This window comes from Plecotus auritus (genome assembly GCF_963455305.1).
Source record: "Plecotus auritus genome assembly, chromosome: 2".
Classification (NCBI taxonomy): Eukaryota; Metazoa; Chordata; class Mammalia; order Chiroptera; family Vespertilionidae; genus Plecotus; species Plecotus auritus.
This window is the reverse complement of record NC_137771.1, coordinates 64,293,090-64,314,209: the sequence shown is the minus strand read 5'-3', so window position 1 is coordinate 64,314,209 and position 21,120 is coordinate 64,293,090. Positions and strand designations below refer to the sequence as shown.

At 37.5% G+C, this 21,120-nt stretch overlaps 1 protein-coding gene across 3 annotated transcripts in view; it reads left to right on the top strand.

The window, feature by feature from the left end:
• TTLL7 (tubulin tyrosine ligase like 7) overlaps window positions 1-21,120 on the top strand; it is a 145,026-nt gene that overhangs the window by 29,547 nt on the left and 94,359 nt on the right. For all 3 annotated transcript variants that reach the window (XM_080656222.1, XM_080656223.1, XM_080656224.1), the window contains 3 exons: window positions 17,552-17,750; window positions 17,945-18,076; window positions 20,623-20,744. In XM_080656222.1, the coding sequence (XP_080512348.1) occupies window positions 17,726-17,750; window positions 17,945-18,076; window positions 20,623-20,744 (279 nt within the window). In that variant the 5' untranslated portion in view covers window positions 17,552-17,725. The remainder of the gene's footprint in view (window positions 1-17,551; window positions 17,751-17,944; window positions 18,077-20,622; window positions 20,745-21,120) is intronic.

The window sequence follows — 21,120 nt, the reverse complement described above, 5'->3', positions numbered from 1 at the left end:
GGGTTAAGCCAGCTAGAGTGAAGTGGGGAAGGCAAGTGAGAGAATAACATGAAAACATTTGTGATCAGATTTGCATTTTGGATCTGCATTGTAGAAAATGGATTGGGGGTGACTAAGGGTAGATATCAGTAGATCTATTAGGAGCCGAATGCAGTGGTCCAAATGAGAGCTTTGTGGTGGATAAGCTGTATGTGGAGGTGAAGGTGATGGAAACAAGTGGATGGGTTTCATGGGTATTAGAGGATAAAGGAAATAGGCCTTGGGGCTGGAATCGCTTGTGGTTGAAGGAGATAAAGATGCCAAGATTATGAGTTTGGTTTGAATATTTTGAGTTGTGGTTGCATTGAGAATATCCAGATGGAAATGTTCAGTAGCAGTGTGATGCTAATATGAGTCATTGCTATAGTAGTACAAGCACCTGTAGTAGTTGTTAATAATATTATCATTGTCTTACTTTCTGGAGGCCTGAAACCATTTCTGATTTATTTATGGGTATTTAGTACATTGCTCATTCCCTGGCATAGACTAGGATTAAGTTTTTAAAATATATTTTTATTGGTTTCAGAGAGGAAGGGAGAAGGAGAGATAGAAGCATCAACGATAAGAGAATCATTGATTGGCTGCCATCTGCACAGCCCACACTAGGGATGGAGCCCACAACCTGGCATATGCCCTGACTGGGAATTGAACCTTGACCACTGAGCCATGCTGGCTAGGCTAGGATTAATTTTTCATGTCTCTCTCTCTCTCTCTCTTTCTCTCTCTCTCTCTCTCTCTCTCTCTCTCTCTCTCTCACTATAGGTTGTCATAATCACACATTTTCCACTCTTTTCTCAGGGCTAACCTTCCTACCAACTTCTCTTATTCCTATTTCCTTCTAGTTCCTAGAGGACCCTCATTCAGGGGTCAGTAAACTTTTCTCTATAAGGTTAGATGGTTTTTATTGCAACTCTTCAATCCTGACTTTTTAGGACAAAAGCAGCCTGAGGTGAAACATCAACAAAACAGGCAGTGGGCTGGACTTGGCCTGTGGGCTATAGGTGGACCCTTGCGCCTAGTCCACTAGGTATTCTATTTATTTTATTTTTAATCTATTGGCTCTCAGACATATTTGTTTTTTCTATCATATTCCCTCCCTGCCCGCCCCCCCCAAAAAAAGACTCCCTTTAAACCTTTTCTCCCCTAAACTACATACCATCTTTCCCATTACTTTTTTTAAAAACTTTAATTAAATGTATTGGGGTGATATTGGTTAATAAAACTATATAGGCTTCTAGTGTACAACTCCATAATACATCATCTGTATGTGTATTGATTGCATTGTGTATTTACCATCCAAAGTCAAACCTCCTAGTCTTCTTATTTTATTTCTTTTCCCGATTGAAGGTCATCTTTTACCACTTCTGCCTAGTAAACCCTTAGTAATCTGACTTTCCTTGCTGTCACAAAAATAATTATGGCTCCCACTCTTCTAAATAAGATGACTACTTCTTGATCTTCTTTCTTTCTGATCTTTCCTTCTGTAGTATTTATATGGTTGTTTTATACGATACCCTTTGAAACACTATACCGTGTTCTCCCTTTGACTTTTATGACCCTGGGGTCTCATTCTCCTCCTATCTCTGATGGCTATATTTCACTATCTTTTAAAAAATTGCAGTAACACACAGAGACACACACACAATAATGTATATAACATAAGCAGTGTACCTTAAGGGTACAACTTGATGGACTTTTAAACATGCAAACATTTGTGTAGCTATCACCCAGATCAAGATATAGAACGTTTCCAGCATCCCAGAATGTTCCCTCGTGACTCTTCTCAATCAATTATTCCTGATCCTGCCAAGAGGTAGCCTTTATTTTATGACTTCTATAAATTTAGATTTAGTTTTTCCTGTTCTTGAACCTCATAAATGAAATAATGCAGAATATATGGGCATACTCTTTTGTGTCCATCTTCCTCCACTTGTCATTATGCTGTGATAATAATCCATGTTGTTGTGTTAGTTGTAGTTCATTCTTTTTAAAATTGTTGTGTAGTTTTCCATTGTATGAGTATATCACAATTTATTTAATCTTACTCTTAGTTGATAATAGGGTTGTTTCTGGTTTGGGCTATTATTGCTAATGCTGTTATGAACATGTTTGTATAGGTCTTTTGGTAGACCTATGCCCTAAGTTTGAAATGTCTAAAGGAAAAGCTTTGATTATATGGATCTGGGAGTTTTCTGGAGAGTTAAGAACTAAAGGTAGATTGTTTAGACCCCATTTTCCCATCATTCTTCTTCTTTTGTCTGCTTCCTACCTTTATTTTTAGGATGTATTTATGAATTTTTATAGGGCAGTGGGGACTAGAATGGAGAGTTTATTAATAGAGATAACTGAAGCATAAAAACCTTAACAGCAAGGACTTCACCAAGGCCTGTGTGCGAAGAACTTGAAGGGAAGTCTGAGTGGACTGTAAAACTGCAGGGTCCAGACAGAGCTTTTGAGGATTGGGCATAGAACCAAGAGCCTAGCAAGCTCCAGCAAGTGAAGTGGAGTTGACATAGAATGACAGGTTTCAGCAGTGCAGCACTAAGGGTATCCTGTGGATGTGAACCACATGTGACCATTCGCTATCAACTCTATTAAAGTCACTTAAAGAAATACTACCGAACAACAATCTAAACATAGAATACCTGCTATACAAATACAACAGATAAACAGTCAATAAACAATATAAGCAACTGCAGTGTACTTGCTGTGTCAAATCAAATCTAGTACCATCCATCCAAAACAGAATGCCATTTCTAAATCCTTCATATAGAAACTGGATTCCGAGCCTTGTGAAGAGTCAGTGCAGATAGTTTAACTGTTTTTTAAATGATAGCTGGGCCATAGTAGGTGATCTTGTTGGGTGAATTTAAATGCCGTGTCTGGAGTGGAGCCATCTTCAGCTTAGTGGTAACTGAAATCTTAGAGGCAGATAACATAATTTGGGCATGGGAGAGCTGTTGAGTAGATGCCCTCAGTGCCCTCCCCATATTCTTGGCATCTTATCCACTTCTTTGTGCTCTCCTTACTTCCAAATGCCTGCCAATATCTGCTTTTCTTTCCCCAAGGGCTTTTGAGGACTTTCTTGGAAGCCATGGGACTAGAAGTCCCTCGCCTTTCTAAACTTCTCCCCCCCATCCCCCACTCTCACTCCTACCCTCGGGAGGTCTGGAAGTGCCATGGAAGTAATACCCAACCCATACCACAGTAGCCCTCAACCAATGATTGACTCTGGGTTGGTTAACGCTGAGCTGTTGTATTTTATACTGGTTCCCAGAGTTTCCTAGTGAATTATGCTCCAGCTACCCAACATGTAGCTGGCTTTATAACATAGCCTTTTATTGGCTGCCTTCCCTTCCCTGTTTCACTTCCCTGCTCCCCTAATAAACTACTTGCATTAGGGTTTGTTTCTGAGAATCCAAACTAAGACAGATCTCTTGGATAATACCTGCAAGTAAAAAGCATACAGGGGAAGAGAGGAAGACCTGTTTATTTTTTAATTAGCAATTATTTTAATTTTCAACTACTTGAAATTTCTGCTTGGATGTGCAGTTGTTAATCTGAAACCTGACGTGACCATACTGAAATCAAAACTTAAAAAAGACTGTTCCCACATTGATTAGGAAAAGAAGATATTTAGGATTTTGTCTGTGTGCTTTCTTTCTGTTCATATCTAAAGGGGAAACATTTTAAATTAATTCAGTATGTACTGTGTGTTCCTCATTTTCTGTGATTTGGGTGTGAATAGCACTTTAACTTTTACTGTAACTTTACCGCTAGCTATTTTTATTTGATGATCTGAGTCTTGGCTTGAATTCCTGGAATCTGGAATTGGTTAGTTTACATGTTGATTTACTCTAGAAGTGTTGCCCTCAGAGCTAGTTTAGTAAATATTGCAAGCACCACAATAAACACAAAATGTAATTCACAATAAAAATCCTGTGTAATACTTAGAAATTAATCTCTTTCAGAAGTAGCCAATTTTATAGATTATTTTAAGAGGTTTTATTAATATTGTGTAGTGGAGTTTCTCCTCGTGTATGTATGATTCATAATTGATGACTTTCATATCTTTGCTTTAAAACATTTTGAACTTTCAAAAAACAAATGCAATGTGACATGCAAAGCAAATAGGTGGTGAATATAATGACCCAACGGAAGTATATTTGTTTAGGTTTAATAAATTAAAGCAAGTTTTCTACAATTTTATCATTAATTAGTTCATGGTAAAAAAATGATATGATTTAATTTACTACAAGTCATCCATGTCCTTGCTGAAATGATTATGTGTCTCCCACTGCAGTAAGTTCTTCAGAGTCAGTTTTAAAGATCACTATCATTTGGCTGTACCACAATTTACTTCATTTCTCTTGGATCATTTAGGTTTTTTTCAGTTGCAGGTATAAATAGTGGTTTGATGTACATTCCTGTCCACAAATGTGCCTCAATATTTGGATGACTTTAGTAGGATTGATTCCTAGAATTAGAGTTACCAAGTCAAGAGCACAAACACATTACATATTTTAGGCGTTTGCTATACTTTCTGTGATATTGACCCTCCCTGATCATTTGCCACCAACTTTGCTATTCTTTTTGACAATGAACACACTTTGTTTCAAACAAGTTATTTCCCCCCCCCCTCCCCCCCCCCCCCCCCCCCCCCCCCGGCAGCAAAGCTGTTGCTTCTCATGCCTTGCCCAGCCCTGGCAGAACTACTGCCCTGAAGGAGCTGGAAGGTGGTGGTGTACGGGGATGGCTTCAGGCTACTCCCACTGCTCTTACCCCAAGTTTAGCAACTTTTTTTGAATGAAAACTTCTCCATTTCTTGTACACCTTTGATCGTTTTCCAGAATTCTGAAATAGTTGTTCTTGACAATTTTATGCAGTTCTATCATTTTTTTTTTAAAGGAGAATTGCTGAACTCTTCACTATTTTGGAAATTCCGCTTTCTGAGTCCAGTTTTAATTGGAATGTTGAAAGCTATATTTTGAGTGAGCCTTGCGTAGAAAACCTGTCCACATCATTAAGGACTTATACTTTTTTTTTCTTTCCTGGGGCCAAAGATCTTAGAGCTAGAAGGGATCTTAGTTCCACTTTTTTTTCAGGTTAATAATTGGAAACATCAGCACCTTGTGCAGTTATTGCACATGCTGTTGGTGTTAAAATTAGATTTTGAGATGGATCACTCATGTATCAGTCATTGCTTTGCCTCTCCCTGTGCAGCTGCAGGTACTGATTCTGTTTCTCTACAGTGTCAGCCCTTTGCCACTGAGCTAATCCTGCCCAGGTCAAAGAAGATATGAGGATTCTCAGCCTGCCCGAGTGAGGTCTGACATGTCTTGTGCTACTTTGAACTAGAAGCTCAGGGATGGGGCCTAGCAATCTTGTTTAAGTCCTCCAGGAGATTCTGATGCACATTCACGTTTGGGAATGGCTGGCACAGAACAAAGGTTCAAAAATGTCAAATGGTTGACATTGTCATTAGTTCTGTACACTAGAAATTTGGATAGTCTGTCTGCTGCTATTTTTCATCACAGTTAGGATCACATTTATGGTGAGACACACCACTGTTTTATTTACTTGGGGGAAAACCCTCTGCAATTTCAACTATAAAATAATGCTCTTTTCCAAATACTGAAACTTTATTTTATGCATGTTGGGAGGGTCTTTAAAAGGTAATATTTAAAATATCACTTTATGCATACAAAAAGGGAAAATGTAAGTAAAATAGACTGATCAAGGCATTGCTTAAACTTCTTCATATTCAAAGACAGATACATCAGTCTCTTCTACACTCAGAGTTCTCATTGTTCATGTTTTCCCATACAACATTTCTTTTTTTCTAAATATTTATTGTTGAAAGTACTACATATGTCCCCTTTTTTCTCCCATTGATCCCTTATAACCTGTCCTCGTCCCAGTCCCCTACATCACCACCCTATTATCTGTTGTCCATATGTGCATACAACTTCTTTGGTTGATCACTTCCTACCTACCTCCACTTTCCCCCTGAAGATAAAACATTTCTTAACGCATGTTTTATGACCATTTCTGGGTTTTTCTCTCAGCCTCTGATGCTGATTCTGTAAACTTTGATGTGTATGCACAGGCAATATAACTAAGTCAGGACTGTCACCTGGCTGACAGTGATTATAAGATACATCACAGTTTTAGATGTTTTTAAATGTTAAAAAAATAAAACAAATCAGTCTGGGTTAGAATCAAAGAAATATGGTGGCAATTATGGAATAGTCTACATATATTTGCCTATTCATTTTCTTCTATTCTAGAAATATATCCTATAGATTATTCTTTATACAAATTGCCTCATTCATTCTTTTTATACTAGTCTGTCATCCTTAGTTTAGGCCTTGGTTATATTTAGATTGTTATACCTTTTCCTCCAGAACCTTCTTGTCTTAAAAAGTATTTTAAATCACATTTTTAGTCTCATGAAATGTAGCTTACCCTATGGAATAATGAATGTATTAGTTAAGGTTCTCTAAAGAAATAGAACCAATAGTATGTATATGAAGAGAGGGAGAGAGAAAATATGAATGAATGAATGAATATGAATGAATTTGCTATATAATTGTAGAGACTGGCAAGTCTAAAATCTGCAGTGTAGGTTGGCAAGCTGGAGTCCCAGAAAAGACTTGATGTTACAGCTTGAGTCCAAATATGGTCTGAGTCTGAATTCCCTCTTGCTTGGGGGAACTCATTCTGTTTCCTCTTAAGGACTTCAACTGATTGGGTGAGGCCTACCCACATTTTGAAGATGCTATGTGGAGAATACAGAATATATATATACAGTGTGTATATACATATATACACACTGTATAGAAGCTTATATTCTCGTTGTTCAAGGAAGACACTCAAGTTACTATTTAATTGAATAATCAAATAACAGCAGAAAACAATAATGTAGGTAGAGACTATTTAAAATTGCACACAAAGTGTATATTGTTGTTGTAAGATTCACCGTTTCCCTGTTCTTACTTATTTTTAAATGTTTTTATAAATTATGTATATATAGAGAGGAAGGCAAAGGGACAGAGAGAGAGAGACATCGATGAGAGAGACATTTATTGGCTGCTTCCTGCATGCCCTCCACTGGGTATCAAGTCCACAAGCCAGGAATGTGCCCTGATGGGGAATCAAACCGGGACCTCTTGGTTCATGGGTCAACACTCAGCCACTGAGCCACTCTGGCTGGGCTCCATGTTCTTCATGAAAGCAAACCTTTTTCTTTAATAGGTTGACTGGCAAGATATAAATGAAACTTTTAAAAAATAATTTGTTGGTGCAACTTCCAGCAGTGTGGTATTATCACCAAAGCCAACCTAGGACAGAAATAGATGACAGTTTTGCAGTACATGGATTAAAATTATTCTAAACAATGCACACTGTTTTCTAGTCAGGCTTGTGTATATGGATAACTTTGAATACTAGGTAGGATTAAAATATAGTAAATCCAAATCCCATGAGGCAAAACAAAAAATCAGCTTTGTTGATTTAATATAATCCTTAATTTGTAAAACTCAGATGCATTTGAATATATGGTTGCGTATCATTTTTTTCTAGATATTTAAGGTCAACTTTCATTTGTGAATATAATTTGTAGTTGATGCTATCAGTATGCCAGTATGTTTTGGATGAATTGTTGTCTTTTAGGTGGTTTTGGATCTGCCAAGTCTCTTCTCTGAAACAAAAACGTATATGTTGGAAGCAAGACACATTTTTTTTTCTCTCAATGGAGCACCTTATAAAATGATTAGCATTAAAAATACTTTTTGCTTTTATTAGATATGTAATAAAATATTGAAGGGATTATAAAACTTTTAAACAGATTTGTGATACATCTTTATAATATTTATTAACTCTGTGTGAAAAGAGAGGTCAAGAGAAGAAAGATGATTAAAAAACCCAATTTGTATTATTTGAGAATGCAGCATTTGTGGATCTCATATGACTGTGCACTGGGCAACTTCAGGCGCCAATTCTGTTCTGCATTCCAATATTGCGTGTCAGAATTAAAGACAAAAATAGTTCTTTTCTTCTGCATTGCTATAAAAGGAATGTCTCACAGCAAAGCATGTGGTGCCAGGTAGACACAGTGTTTTTAAAGGACTAGAATGACATTTTGGGGGGTGGCTCTTATTTTACAATGAGCTAAACTTATTAAAATATAGTCAATTAGTTTTTAAAATAGTGGACCTGTTAGATAAAGGCTATTAGTATTTTTTTCCCAAAAGTTGACCTTATAAATTCTCTTTGCATCTAGTTTAATGATTTAGAAACAAAATAGCCTTATGATTCTTTTTTTCCCTGTTGAAGGTCTTAGGGTCATACACTTAGCTTAGCTTAACTGATGGAGGCATGCAGAGGATGATCTAAATGGAGCCTCTACATTTTCCTTTTTCCATGTGGATTTTTTAATCTTTGATTGCATGACTCTCAAACTGTGGCTTAATTTTTATTGGGATTTCATTTAATTTAGAGAAATTTGAAAACTGTGACAAATTTACATGGATTCTAGAAATTAATATAACTGACAATTTCTTATTTCAAGTTCAAAACCTCCTAAAGAACTGTAACCTTCTGGTATGGTAGCTCAGAAGTTTAGTTTGCATATTCCAGGCTCTCTTCCAGGCTCCGTGTTTGGGATTGAAGGATCTGTAAACACACGACATTTCAAAGTTGCTGCCTGGGAGCCAATCGTTGGAGGGAGGAGACATGCAAGGAAGCCTCCTCACTTCACGTGACTTGTGGCCTTTTTTGCAAGGACATTTTGAAGAAATTTTCTTTGCTTAAAAACAAAATTGAAAATGGAACCCAAGTTTATTTTTATTTGTATTGGTTGGGAGCCGTGTTTAGGCAAAACCAAAACAAAAAACCCAAACAAACAAAACCCTGAAAACCAATTATTTGGTTTATGTTACTGAAAAGTTAGAGACTCTGTTATCTATCTTCCTGCTTCCTTCATGTTGACTCACCCTCAGACTGTGTAGAGGCAAGATGAGAACCAGCAATGTAGGTATGTGTCTGCAAATTCAGAGAACCTATTTTCGTTAAGAGTCTGAATGGAGTTCTGGACTTGACTCTCACTGGTGTTAGTTGGGTTCCAGGTTCATCTCTGAACCAATTCCATGGTCAAGGGGATGGGATTCTACAATAATTTAAGACAGAAGTTATTTGCCCACCTTGGCCAGCATCAATCCCACCGCAGTGTGTGGAGGGAGAGTAGGGAGTAGTGTCTCTCCAGAGGAAATTCAGGTTATTGTTCACAGAAACGAGTGAATGTGGCTCTTAAAAATGATGAATGTCCGAAGTCATCGTGCCAGTGACTTTGAATTTAAGCTGGCATATCTTTCTCAGAAACTAAAACAGTCATTTCTATTGAGTAGCATGTCTATTTGAAGGCACACTTAACTGATGGTAACAGAGACTCCAAATAACAGGGGCTTAACACTACGGAGGCTTATTTTCTCTGGAGTTTGGCAGTCTGAGACTGATGTAGCATTGCCATGACAAGACCAATGTCACTTCGAATTGCTGCGGCTCCTGCAATCACATTTGTGGTGTCCACCAGTTGTCTTCCTTGCTTTTAAGGTGTTTTACTAGGAAGTTCTGCTCAACAACTTTCACTTGTATACCATTGGCCATAACTTGGTAACATGGCCATATATACCTGTAAAGAGGTCTGGAAATGTAGGTATGTAGATAGGCATAATGCTAGCCCTAATAATGAACACATAGGGGTTTTATTAGTAAGGAAGAACTAGTGAATGGCTATTAGGTAGGTAGCTAGTAGTCTTCAACATGTGTTAATTTATTAACTGATATGAATGACGTAGGAGGTTTATTTAACAACCCAATGAATTTATACCTTTAAGATTTAAAACTCATTCTAGAAGTAGATGGTAATGTAAATAAGGAAACTAATATATACCCTAAAATTGATAACAAGGTGTGCATTAAATGAATATCAGGCAAGGCCGTCAAAGAAAGTGTTGGAGATGATGCCGGCTTTTCTGTCTCTTGGAGATTTGGCTAAGTATGATGCCCTTTACCAAGGTAGGGACATGGAGGAGTGCCAGGTTTTCAGCAGAAGTCGGAGTTAAGTTTTGGACATTTAAAACCAGATATGCCGGCATCAGATGACACTCGGGTGATGTCATTTGTTCACCAGCTGCACATTTTGATATCTATTGTGTATTTTCTGGCAGAGAACAGAGAACTAGATATTTTAGAAATCCTCTGTTCTCTTCAGTTTCTCTCTTTTACCTGTGATCTAGGTTACTAGAAGTTTTGGAGAGTTGGGTCCAAAGGACCTTATATTCCAACTTTATTCCCCTAGAACTAAAGAAGTCCTGTGTAGTCAAGCATAGGTTGGGTGTGTTGAGGATGTGCTATTCAGCTGTCTTAGATTTTGCACATTTCTTTGTGGGGTGAAGGAATGAGAGAAGGTACATGGACCTACCAAAGAGAGTGATATGTACCATAGTTAATTGATAATTTGATATGCTATTCCTAGGGAGCAAGAGACATTTTTTAAGGCTACCTTAGATTGATATAGAACTGCAATATTATATTCTAAAAGACATCTACTCAAAGGGGCTTTTTATCTCTACTTACTGATAAATACCAGGCATTTGGTGGCTACACTGAACTCACTTGTCTTCTATCATTTTAATAACTGAATTATAGCTGTTGCTTGCTTTGAACTTTAGTTCAACATTTAAGAGAGCCTTTTGCCTTTTTGCATTATCCTAAATACTGAAAATATAATTATTAATAAGAGAAAAATGCTTTCAAGGTATGATGTGTTATCATTACCTATTTACTAATCTCTATTTTTTCATGTCATATGAGGCTGAATTCCAAAGAAAAGGCATTTCCCCGGAGTTTAGTGGACATTTTGTAGGGATGCTATAATTTAACCATAAACACTGAACAAATCAGGCTAAGATAGTTTGAAAAACAAATAAGCAGTACATTAATGGGGACTATGGTTGTTTAAGGTCAATATTAATTGTTACTGCAATTAATAGAGTTCTGTTTATTTTTACATAATGTCATACTTGGCTCCCTGTCACTTTTTAAGAAGTGGTTGATCAAGTGTGTGTGTGTTTGTGTGTGTGTATGTGTGTGTCTGTGTGTGTGTGTGTGTGTGTGTGTGTGTGTGTTTCAAGGTCTAGAACACACTACAGATCTAACTTTTGAGATATACCCAGACTGAGAAAGGGAGACAAAAGTTTGTATGTTCAGAGAAAAAGTAGCTTCTTTAAAAGCCCTTTTAATTTGTACAACAATGAGTGGTGCTGCCCTTTTCTTGTTACGACAGTTGTTTGGATGATGTCACTTGTTCACAAGTCAGGCAGCTGGGCATTTTGAAACTCTATTGTCATTTCCTGGCAGAGAGCATAGAAATTGGAGCTTTCTAAAGGACCTTTCTGTTTTTAAAAGCATTTTTTTTTATACAAGTAGAGGTTTTCTTTCTTTCCAGTCAATCACTAATTCTATTGTCTTGTTTTCTGTATCTCCCCCCATCTATCCATTTCTGCAAATGTAAAACTCAAATCATCTTACCCGCCTCTCCGCAAATATATCTTCTTTCTGCAGCCTTCTTTTGACGAATGCTGCCACCTTCTAGCCCAGGGGTGGGGAACCTTTTTTCTGCCACCAGCCATTTGGATGTTTATCATTTGCAGGCCATACAAAATTATCAACTTAAAAATTAGCCTGTTGTATTTGGTCAGACATTTAATTAACTCACCCCTAATGTCTTATCATGGCCAGAACAAATGATTTCATGCGCCTTATGCAGCCTGCAGGCCCGACGTTCCCCACCCCTGTTCTGTCCAGTTCTCTTAAGTGGGAAATCTGCAAGTCATCCGAGATTACTTTTTCCATCTTGATCAACAAGTTCTGGTGCTGTTCTGTAGCAGCAGTATTCCTTCTCCTGCATCTATTCCTTCTACCCACAATTAAACACTTAAAACTTCTCAGGGACTTTTGCCAACACCCTCCTAGACTCCCTGTCTCTACTCCTGCCCCTCTCCCATCCAGCTGCGCAAAAACTGCCGGTGTCATCTATCAAAAGGAAATTTGGATTACGTTACTCCTCTTTATGTCCTTCAGTGACCTCACATTGCCTATCAGTTGGATTGGGCCTAAGTTACTGACAGTGTGACTTAGAACACGATACTTCCAAGGAGACACATAATGGTTCAAGCAAAAGTATTCTGGCTATTTCGTTTCTACCTATGACAATATTTCAGAAGGCTAAAACATGATAAAGGTATATTTATACTTTATATTAAGAATTACATCTTCAGTATATATAGAACATGGGTGGTCACTTAGAGGAGTTATTGGACTTAGTATTTATCATTCCCATGGATGTAGTTCTTGATAAGTTTTTTCCATATGTATTAATTTCTGAGGTCTATATCTCAATATATATAATAAATTTTATATTATTTAAAATTTTATGTAAAGGATATACTATTATATATATTCCTCAGTACATTTTGATCTCATTGTGTGTGATGTATCATTTAGTTCTAGTTCATTTATTTTCACCACTGTGTGAGTATACCATAATGTATTCACCCTTCTATTGATGTTCATTTATATCCTCTCGCCCCCATTTCTCAGCCACCCAGAACCTTTTCAGATTAAGCTCCCATGCTCCTGGCCCAGTACTTTGGAGTAGAGGGTATATTATTATTTGTGGTTGCTGTTAATCCTTATATTTCTGGTAGATTGCATATCTTAAAAATGAATGTCTTGGTTGCTCAGCATTGGTAGCTGGTTTGGGCTCAAGCAAGGAGTATCACTGTCTTTATAGATTAGCAGACCTCACCTCACTTAGCAGGGCTATCCACAGCAGTATTTGCAGCAAATTTCTTCTTTTTTAGCTGCTCAGAACCCTCCCTGGCAAATGCTTTCTCCTCCACATGTTGCTTGGCCAGGTGATTTCTGTCATCCACATGGCTACGCTGCAGAAGACCCATGAGGAGGGGATGGACTCTAGGAGTGGTGTCCCCCCCAGCCCTCCAGTCCAGTGGTTCTCAAACTTTAGCCTGCTTCAGAATCACACAAAGGGCTGGCCTCACTCCCAGATTTCTAATTTAGAAGATCTGGGATCGGACCTGAGAATATTCATTTCTAATAAGTTTGCAGGTGATGCTGATACTGCTGTTCCTGGGGCCATACTTTGAGCATCACTGCTTTAGGCCAACATTTTCCAACCTATTTTACTTTTTTTGACTCATGGGCCCCTTTAATATTAAGATGTAATTTCACATCACCCACATGAATTTTAAAATTGTTTTATAATTTGACATGTTATAAAGAAGGGCTTTAAGTTAAAAAATTTGTATCCGTATAATAAATTTGTATCCGTATAATAATTCCAGAACACATCATTCCTTCCCTCTCACACTCCTGATCTAACTAGTTCTTCCCGCCCCCCATCCCTGCAGTACTTAGCATTTTCCTCTATTCTCACCGGAATGCAAATGCTAACAGAGAAAGGACATTTTTTATCCATTTTGTTGACTGACAACAGAGCCTGGTACATAATAGTGTTTGTTGAGTTGCATGCAGCTCCTTCGTGAAGGAGAAACAGGAACAACCGGGATACGGATAGCTGCCAGGTGTTCCAAGCAGATATTCAATCTGAGGCAACGTTGTGATCTGACCACATTTTAAACCACAGCTTGAGTCCCTCACTCTCATTCTGTACCTTATAAAATAGTTCCAGTCAAGCAGATAAACTTTTTTGTGAAATCTTCCATATGTTGTGTGTAGAGACTGAATTTTGAAGGTCGTACAAAAAGTGGGAAGGAACATGGGCTTTAGAAACAAACCACTTCATTGTTATGTATTCGGTGTGACTTTGGGCAAGTTACTTAAACATGGAGTCTAAATTTTCCTTTCTGTAAAACTGGAATAAAATGTACTGGGGCACTTATTGGGGGGACTTAATACACAGTTATGTGAAAATGCTTAGCACATGGTAGGTACTGATTTATACTGGTTCTCTTTTCTTTTCCCACCTCTCCATAAAAACAGCTTTCATTACATTTTTTATTTAATATTATTAAAAATATTTTCAACTTAGCCCTAATTCTGATTCCAATTGACTTTTTTTGTGAGATTATTTTAGTAATCTATGTACACAGTATTTCCCAAATATTTACAAAGAGCCCATATACAGCATTCACCAGGGTGTGGATTTCTTCGGACCTGATGGAAAAAGCAGATTATCTGGATTTTAAGTGCTGGGTGGAAATTCAGTGGGAAGAACTGGGAAGAAGGGTAAAATTCCAGGATAAATGGATTGGAATTCTTTTGCTGTTGCTGTTGTTGTTTCAGTCTTGCGCATTTATTGCTTTGCATGGTAGCACTTGAAGTTCTACATTCAAGGTTACCATTTGCCTGACATTTTGAAAACATGATTCCTTTTTGAAGTGGTTTCATTATTTGCAAACTAATATTGTTTCTTAGTCTTAGAAGTTGATCTCTGTTGATCACCTAGTTCTTTTCCCTAATTTGTTTAGTTGAACTAGACATGAGGATTTTTATAGGCGATTTCAACTTATTTGACCATTTTCTAGTATTGATTTTTTTTTTTTTTTTAGAGAGTGAGGAAGGGAGAGGGATAGAGAGATAGAAACATCCGGCGGGGGGGGGGGGGGGGGGGAGAGAGAGAGAGAGAGAGAGAGAGATTGATCGGCTGCCTCCTGCACACCCCCTACTGGGGATCCAGCCTGCAGCCTGGGCATGTGTCCTGACTGGTAATCGAACCAGTGACCTCTTGGTGGTTCCTGGTTGGATGTTCAACCACTGAGCTACTCTGGCTGGGCTTGACCTTGTTTTTTTAAATTTTAAATACAGTACAACAGTTTTCTTTAGCTTTTAAAAATAATTTCATTTGTGTATATTATAATGAACTATTATTTGCTTCAGTGCCATTATGTGCTTACAGCAGAGGTTGTCAACCTTGGCTGCACACTGGAATCATTTGGAGAGCTTTGGAAATACCGGTGCCTGGGCTCGACCTGCATCCGAGGTTTGGCCTTGGAACCGGATTTTTAAAAGCCCCTCAGGGGACTCAACTCTGCAGCCAAGCTTAAGAAACCATTGGCTTAAAGGATTTCGGATGTAACTGGAACATGCTTTCCACTTTGGAAAGTAGGTAGGCATGGCTTATCTGAGTGGTGTGATCAATCTGCCTTCTCAATCTCTTGCTTAGAATACAGTGAACTGATTAGAATTGGGGTGGTAGAATCAAGTCCTTCACTTTGTTAAAGCACTTTTATTGTTAGTCACCAAACCATAAATGGAATTAAAGCATATGAATAGATAGAATAATTTTAAGGCCTTTAAATTCCCATGTGGACAGGGAAGGAATAATACTTCTTGTTTTGAGCTCTATGCAAATCAAAGTCCTTTGGCTCATTATTTCAGTCAGAAATGAACAAATATGTTTTTAGAGCCTATAACAAATACTACTTTATTGTTAGTATAATTAGGCAAACGTTGTTCTTAAACTCTTGTTGACTTTGTCACCTACTTTCGATGTAATAAGTACTCTGTTACCATAAGAGGATCTTTGTTTACTCCAGTAACAAGATGTTGGACAAGGACTTGTAAAGTCATGTAGCTACCTCCCTGAGGTATCAGAGAGCTTCCAGAAATAAATCAATCTGAACTTTAGAGTATTCCTAGCTTTTAGTCTGAAAAGTAATCTAGCCTACTTCCAGCTTGGAATTTGGAGCTGAGGTCAGGTTAGGGATACTTACTGTAATTTCACTGTTTGGTTTGAAATATTGTGAAGTTCCAGAACACACCATATTTGTAGTATGTACTGCAACAGGGCTGCAAACTTCTTTGACATCTATGTGACCATATTAGTATGGTGTCTGAATACAGTGGGACTTAGTGAATTGGTGAATAGGATAATCAGAATTGTGTCCAAAGCCTAGGTTTTCTATTTATTAGTTCTTACCTTGATTTATTTAACTTATTTAGCATTAGTTTCCATATCTGGAAAATTGGGGGAAATAATACCTACGTTATTGAGTGTATATTATAATGAAATGTTTTAGATTTTTAATACAGTACCTGACCAAAGTTGGTCTGTAATAAGTAATCTTTCTGTAGTTTTGAGTTTGAATTACTCTAGAGAATTATTCTATAAAAGTGATACCTGAGAATAAATTAAGTTCTAAATTTTCTTTAATAATGAATCTTATGAATAATGACTATTTGGGATAATGTATAGAAATCATACTTTATGTAGAAAATTTCTGAGTATTTCTGAATTTTTAATAAACCTTGGAATCTCCTGATAAAGATATTAATACCTTTGTTTATCATGATAGGTTTTACACATTTTCATTATGTTTAGAGACATTTTACAAGAACTCATGATTCTTACAATATGAAGGGAGAAATTGGAAGGTAGATAGTATAGATTAGGCAGTATAATATAGTAAGGGCATAAATACCTAGTTGCATATATACACAATGAAAATATAAGTGAAGCATAATATAGGTCATGGTTAAGTGTAGCCAAATCAAAAGAATTCTTTCATAAAAAATGGTTATTTCATTCCTTTGTGTGCCCAGATAAGATGATCATAGGAACGACTCCTCCTGTTTTCTGCCTCTCAAAATTGCTCTCATTTTTAAAGGCACAATTCAAATGTTGTTTATTTTATAAAGTCTACTTGCTCTCTTCCCCATCACACACCCCTTAAAAAGGAATCACTTTTCTCTGCATTCTGTCAGCATGTGACCTTTGCCTGGCACTGTTTCATTGTAAACGCAGTTATGTTTATGGCATTAGGTTGAAGGTTGTATGGGGTCCCATCGGCTGTGACGTCTGCCTGACACTATTTCATTGTAAATGCAGTTAAGTTTATGGCATTAGGTTGAAGGTTGTATGGGGTCCGATTGGCTGTGACTTCTGCCTGACACTGTTTCATTGTAAATGCAGTTAAGTTTATGGCATTAGGTTGAAGGTTGTTTGGGGTCCCACCAGTTGTGACATCAGAGAGATGTTAATTTTAATCTTCGCTTGGTCACTTTCTTTGTAAAGATTTTCCCTTTTTGTGCTCAATTTTCTTATCTGTAAGACAGATGGGATGAAAGCTTCTACCTCACAGTGCTGTTGAAAGATTCAGTAGTGTCAGTGGCCCAAGATAGTAAGTGTTCAGTAAATGGCAGTGAATATTGTTATTGTTGCCATTGTCTGTGTATAGCATGTTATTTATTGTATGTAAATATGATGTGTGACTTAAATAGAACCTCCTTCTCTAGACTGCACTTTTTAGGACAGGGAACCATCACTTGGTTTAATAAATTAAGAAATATGTGTTGATTGAGTCCATTAACTTTCACTTTTACTTGGATTTTAAAAATAGTATTGGTAGATATCACAAAATTTTATAAAAGTTGTTTTCTAAATGGCTTTGTTTTAAAATCCCTGCAGGTATCTTCTTTTCCCATAACTTCAGTGCCCTGAAATCCGAGGATTCCACCAAGATAATATGATAGGCACTTTCCGTGGTTTGGAGCCATATCTTACTTAGACGAATGCGGGCCTTCCAGAGGTCCTGAGAGCTTGGTACAGAGCACTCACTGCTTGCTAGTTGGTGCAGCAATCATGCCATCTCTGCCTCAAGAAAGAGGTAAGCTGACTTCATCACATCACAGAATTCAGGTTATAGATTATAACTGCTAGCTATTCTTAACAATTAAAAATTGGGGATTCTTAAAGAACCAGAACTTAAAATTTCACATTTTTCAGGAGGGCATTTGTGTTCTCTGGTATGGAATCTTTATTATTTCAATGATATTTGGTTGGTTTACATTTCTCTTAAAGTTATTCAGGGGCCTTCTGCCTTGGATCTGAGTACAGAGCTGCCTTTTCAAAGCACACTGAAAAGGAGAGTCAGAAAGAAGAAAAAGAAGGGAACAATTACAGCCAATGTTGCTGGGACAAAGTTTGAAATTGGTAGGTCTTCTCAAAATCATGAGATTTTCATACCTGTTGGAAAGTCTAATTTGATGTTGAAAAAAATGTAAAAATTCAGAGAGTTACTCTCTTTTGATGTAATGTATTTTAAATGCCTTTTATAAAATTTTATTTTTTAATGAGATATTTATCATGTTCATAATCAAATAGAGCATCAGTGTAAATGGAAAACTTTAGTTATTAATGGAATAATTTTGATTAAGCTCAATGTTAAAATCAAGCATAAAATGATAAGAACATTAAACAGATTAAAATGTTAAATAGAAAATGAACAGTTTAAAATTTGAGATTTTTATTGAAACAACGAGAACCTGACATAGAGTAAAAACATTTCTCTCATTTTTAAATAAATCTTTTAAAGATGCTGCTGCTTTTTATTAATAATGAAATTCTAGTCTTTATATCTAAATACCATCTGCAGTATAGAGAGCAGATAAGAATTAATTCCTGAAATTAAGATACTTTTGCCCAGCACTGCAAAACTCATTATGAATAACAAGCACTCAAATAATATTCCTCTTTTCTTTGTTATTTTGCATTAAAAGAGTTGAGGAAAATCATATGAACCTCAAGGATGTTAAATTTTTGTACCCTTTATTAATATTTGAAAATATCATTTTCTTTTACATTAATTCATCAAAGCTCAGCAACCATCAGTGAAATATTTCAGTGGGATTGAGGTCCCCCAACACTCTGTTCCAACAGGTGTTCCTCAGAGGGAACCACGCTGAGCATGTTGGTGTGAGAGGACGAGATATGACAGGGACAGGGCTTATCTGCAGCGTTTTTTTCAGAAGGAAAAAACAAGAGTAAGGTGGCCTTTGTAAAAGTGATTGATGGCCTGACTGGTGTGACTCAGTGGTTGAGCGTTGACCTATAAAGCAGGACTTCGAGGTTCGATTCCGGGGTCAGGGCACATGCCCGAGTTGTGGGCTCGATCCCCAGTGTGGGGTGTGTAGGAGGCAGCCAATTGATCATTCTCTCTCATCATTGATGTTTCTATCTCTCTCTCTCCCTCTCCCTTCCTCTCTGAAATCAATAAAAAAATATTTAAAAAAAGTGATAGCTGGGTGGTCGTAACTCATCCTCTCACTTTGAAGGTCCTCATGGGGTTCATAAGGAACCTTGATTTAAAGGAGAGTGTTTAAATGAAGTTTCCTCTCGCTTTCCTAGGAAGTGTTCAGAGGGCTGATGGGGTATTAGTGTTCTCCATACTGATTCTGGTTCCATTTCTCTCATCAAGGTCTTCCCAGTTATTTCTGAGAGGCCCACACATTGCACCTCATGTACTCAGGAACAGGTCTGCTCCTGAGCTGCTGGTCTGACCTCATTGTCTTCTGCCTGTGAGCCAGTTAAAGGGGTCTTCCAGGCTGTGTCGCTATTGCCCTGGCCCTCCCTATGACCTCTAGGTGGCACAGCAGCTCCTGAGCACCCAGGATGCCACAGTGGCCTGGTGGTCTGTGGCAGATGAGAGAGGAACAGCCCTTTCCCTGACTCTTACATTGTCACCTGCCCTTCAGACAGCCTGAGTTTCACCAGGCCTCTGGTGTCAAACAGCGTCTTTAGCTCACAATCCCCTCCCTGACCTCATCCACCGCCAGTCACTGTCCTCTTTTAGGCCTGTGTTCTAGGCACTGTTGCATAAAAAGTTCTTTCTTTTTCCTCAGCTGTGAAGCAAACAAGAGTCCCCAGGATTTGAGACCAACAAGTGTTTGCTCATCAGTATCATACTTGAGCCAAATAAATTCAGACAATTGATTGCTTTGTACCATTTCTCCTCATATTGGATATCAGTAAAAGTAAAACTTTTAAAAATAAGTATTTTGCTTACCTCTATTGTAGGCAAGAAGGAACTTGAAATTTATTGGAAGGAAAATGTCAGTATGTTAATTATAATATCTAAATTAGAGAAGAGTTCATAAATAGGTTGTACTAAAAAACAAGCTTTCCTCTGAGCACATTTTTTCCCCCCGGTAAGATTAGAGGGTTTGCAGATAGGAGAGAGCCAGTTTCTGAATCTATGCAGTGAAATCTGCTTTTTTATTTTGCATCCTGAGTCAACATGCTGACTTGGTTTTAATTGCTAAAAATAATTGGAACTAGGGAGGTGGAAAGTATAGCTTAGGTCTAATGATCTAATGACCAGGGGCTATTTTTCCCTTTTGTCCCCAGCCCAAGGTCATGAAAAAGCCAGGAAAGTACATTTTGCTGATAGAGGTGTTGTCTCAGCTGTGCATATGTTCTCCTTGTGCTGTGAATAATCACTGAGCTCTTTAACAGTGTTGTGTCCCTGTTAAATCTCTGAGGATTTCGGGTGCAACCTAAAAACAGTTCCCAGTTACTGCTGAGTATAATTTGGCCCTAGATAAATTGTTATAACTCAAAATAAGGTTATTCTCTAACTAATGGATATTTTGCCAACAAAACACTTTGAGCTAAAATTTATACATATCAAAATATGTTTCCCCATTGGATATATTTCTGAAGTATTTTAATTTTGGTTTCACTGAACCTTTGACTTGCAGTTCGTTTAGTAATAGATGAAATGGGATTTATGAAAACTTCAGATGAGGATGAAACGAGTAACCTGATATGGTGTGACGCCGCCGTTCAGCAGGAGAAGATTGCAGAGCTGCAAAACTACCAGGTGAGGAGCTAGTCGTGGCCTGTTATTGGCCATTAGGAAAGTTACACGCATTCCCCCATCCTTTTCTTAAGTGGGGTTCTTGCTATGTTGACATTCTCACCTGAATAGCCTGTTTTTTTTGCTGTGCAGAACTGACTTTGCATGAAGTCTGCATCCTTTCAGATGTAACTTTTAACCTCTTTGCATCTTTAAGTAAGAATTGATAGAAGAAAACCTTTCCTAAACTGGTGTTTTGCATTATGCTTAAAGATGAGTCATATGGAATAGATTGCCTAGAGAGATCAGGACCTGGCAATTCCATGTCCGTTTTACTGTATATCTGGCTTCATTCTTTTATTTTTAGGATGTGATAAAAACATATTAAAAAAGTCAAATG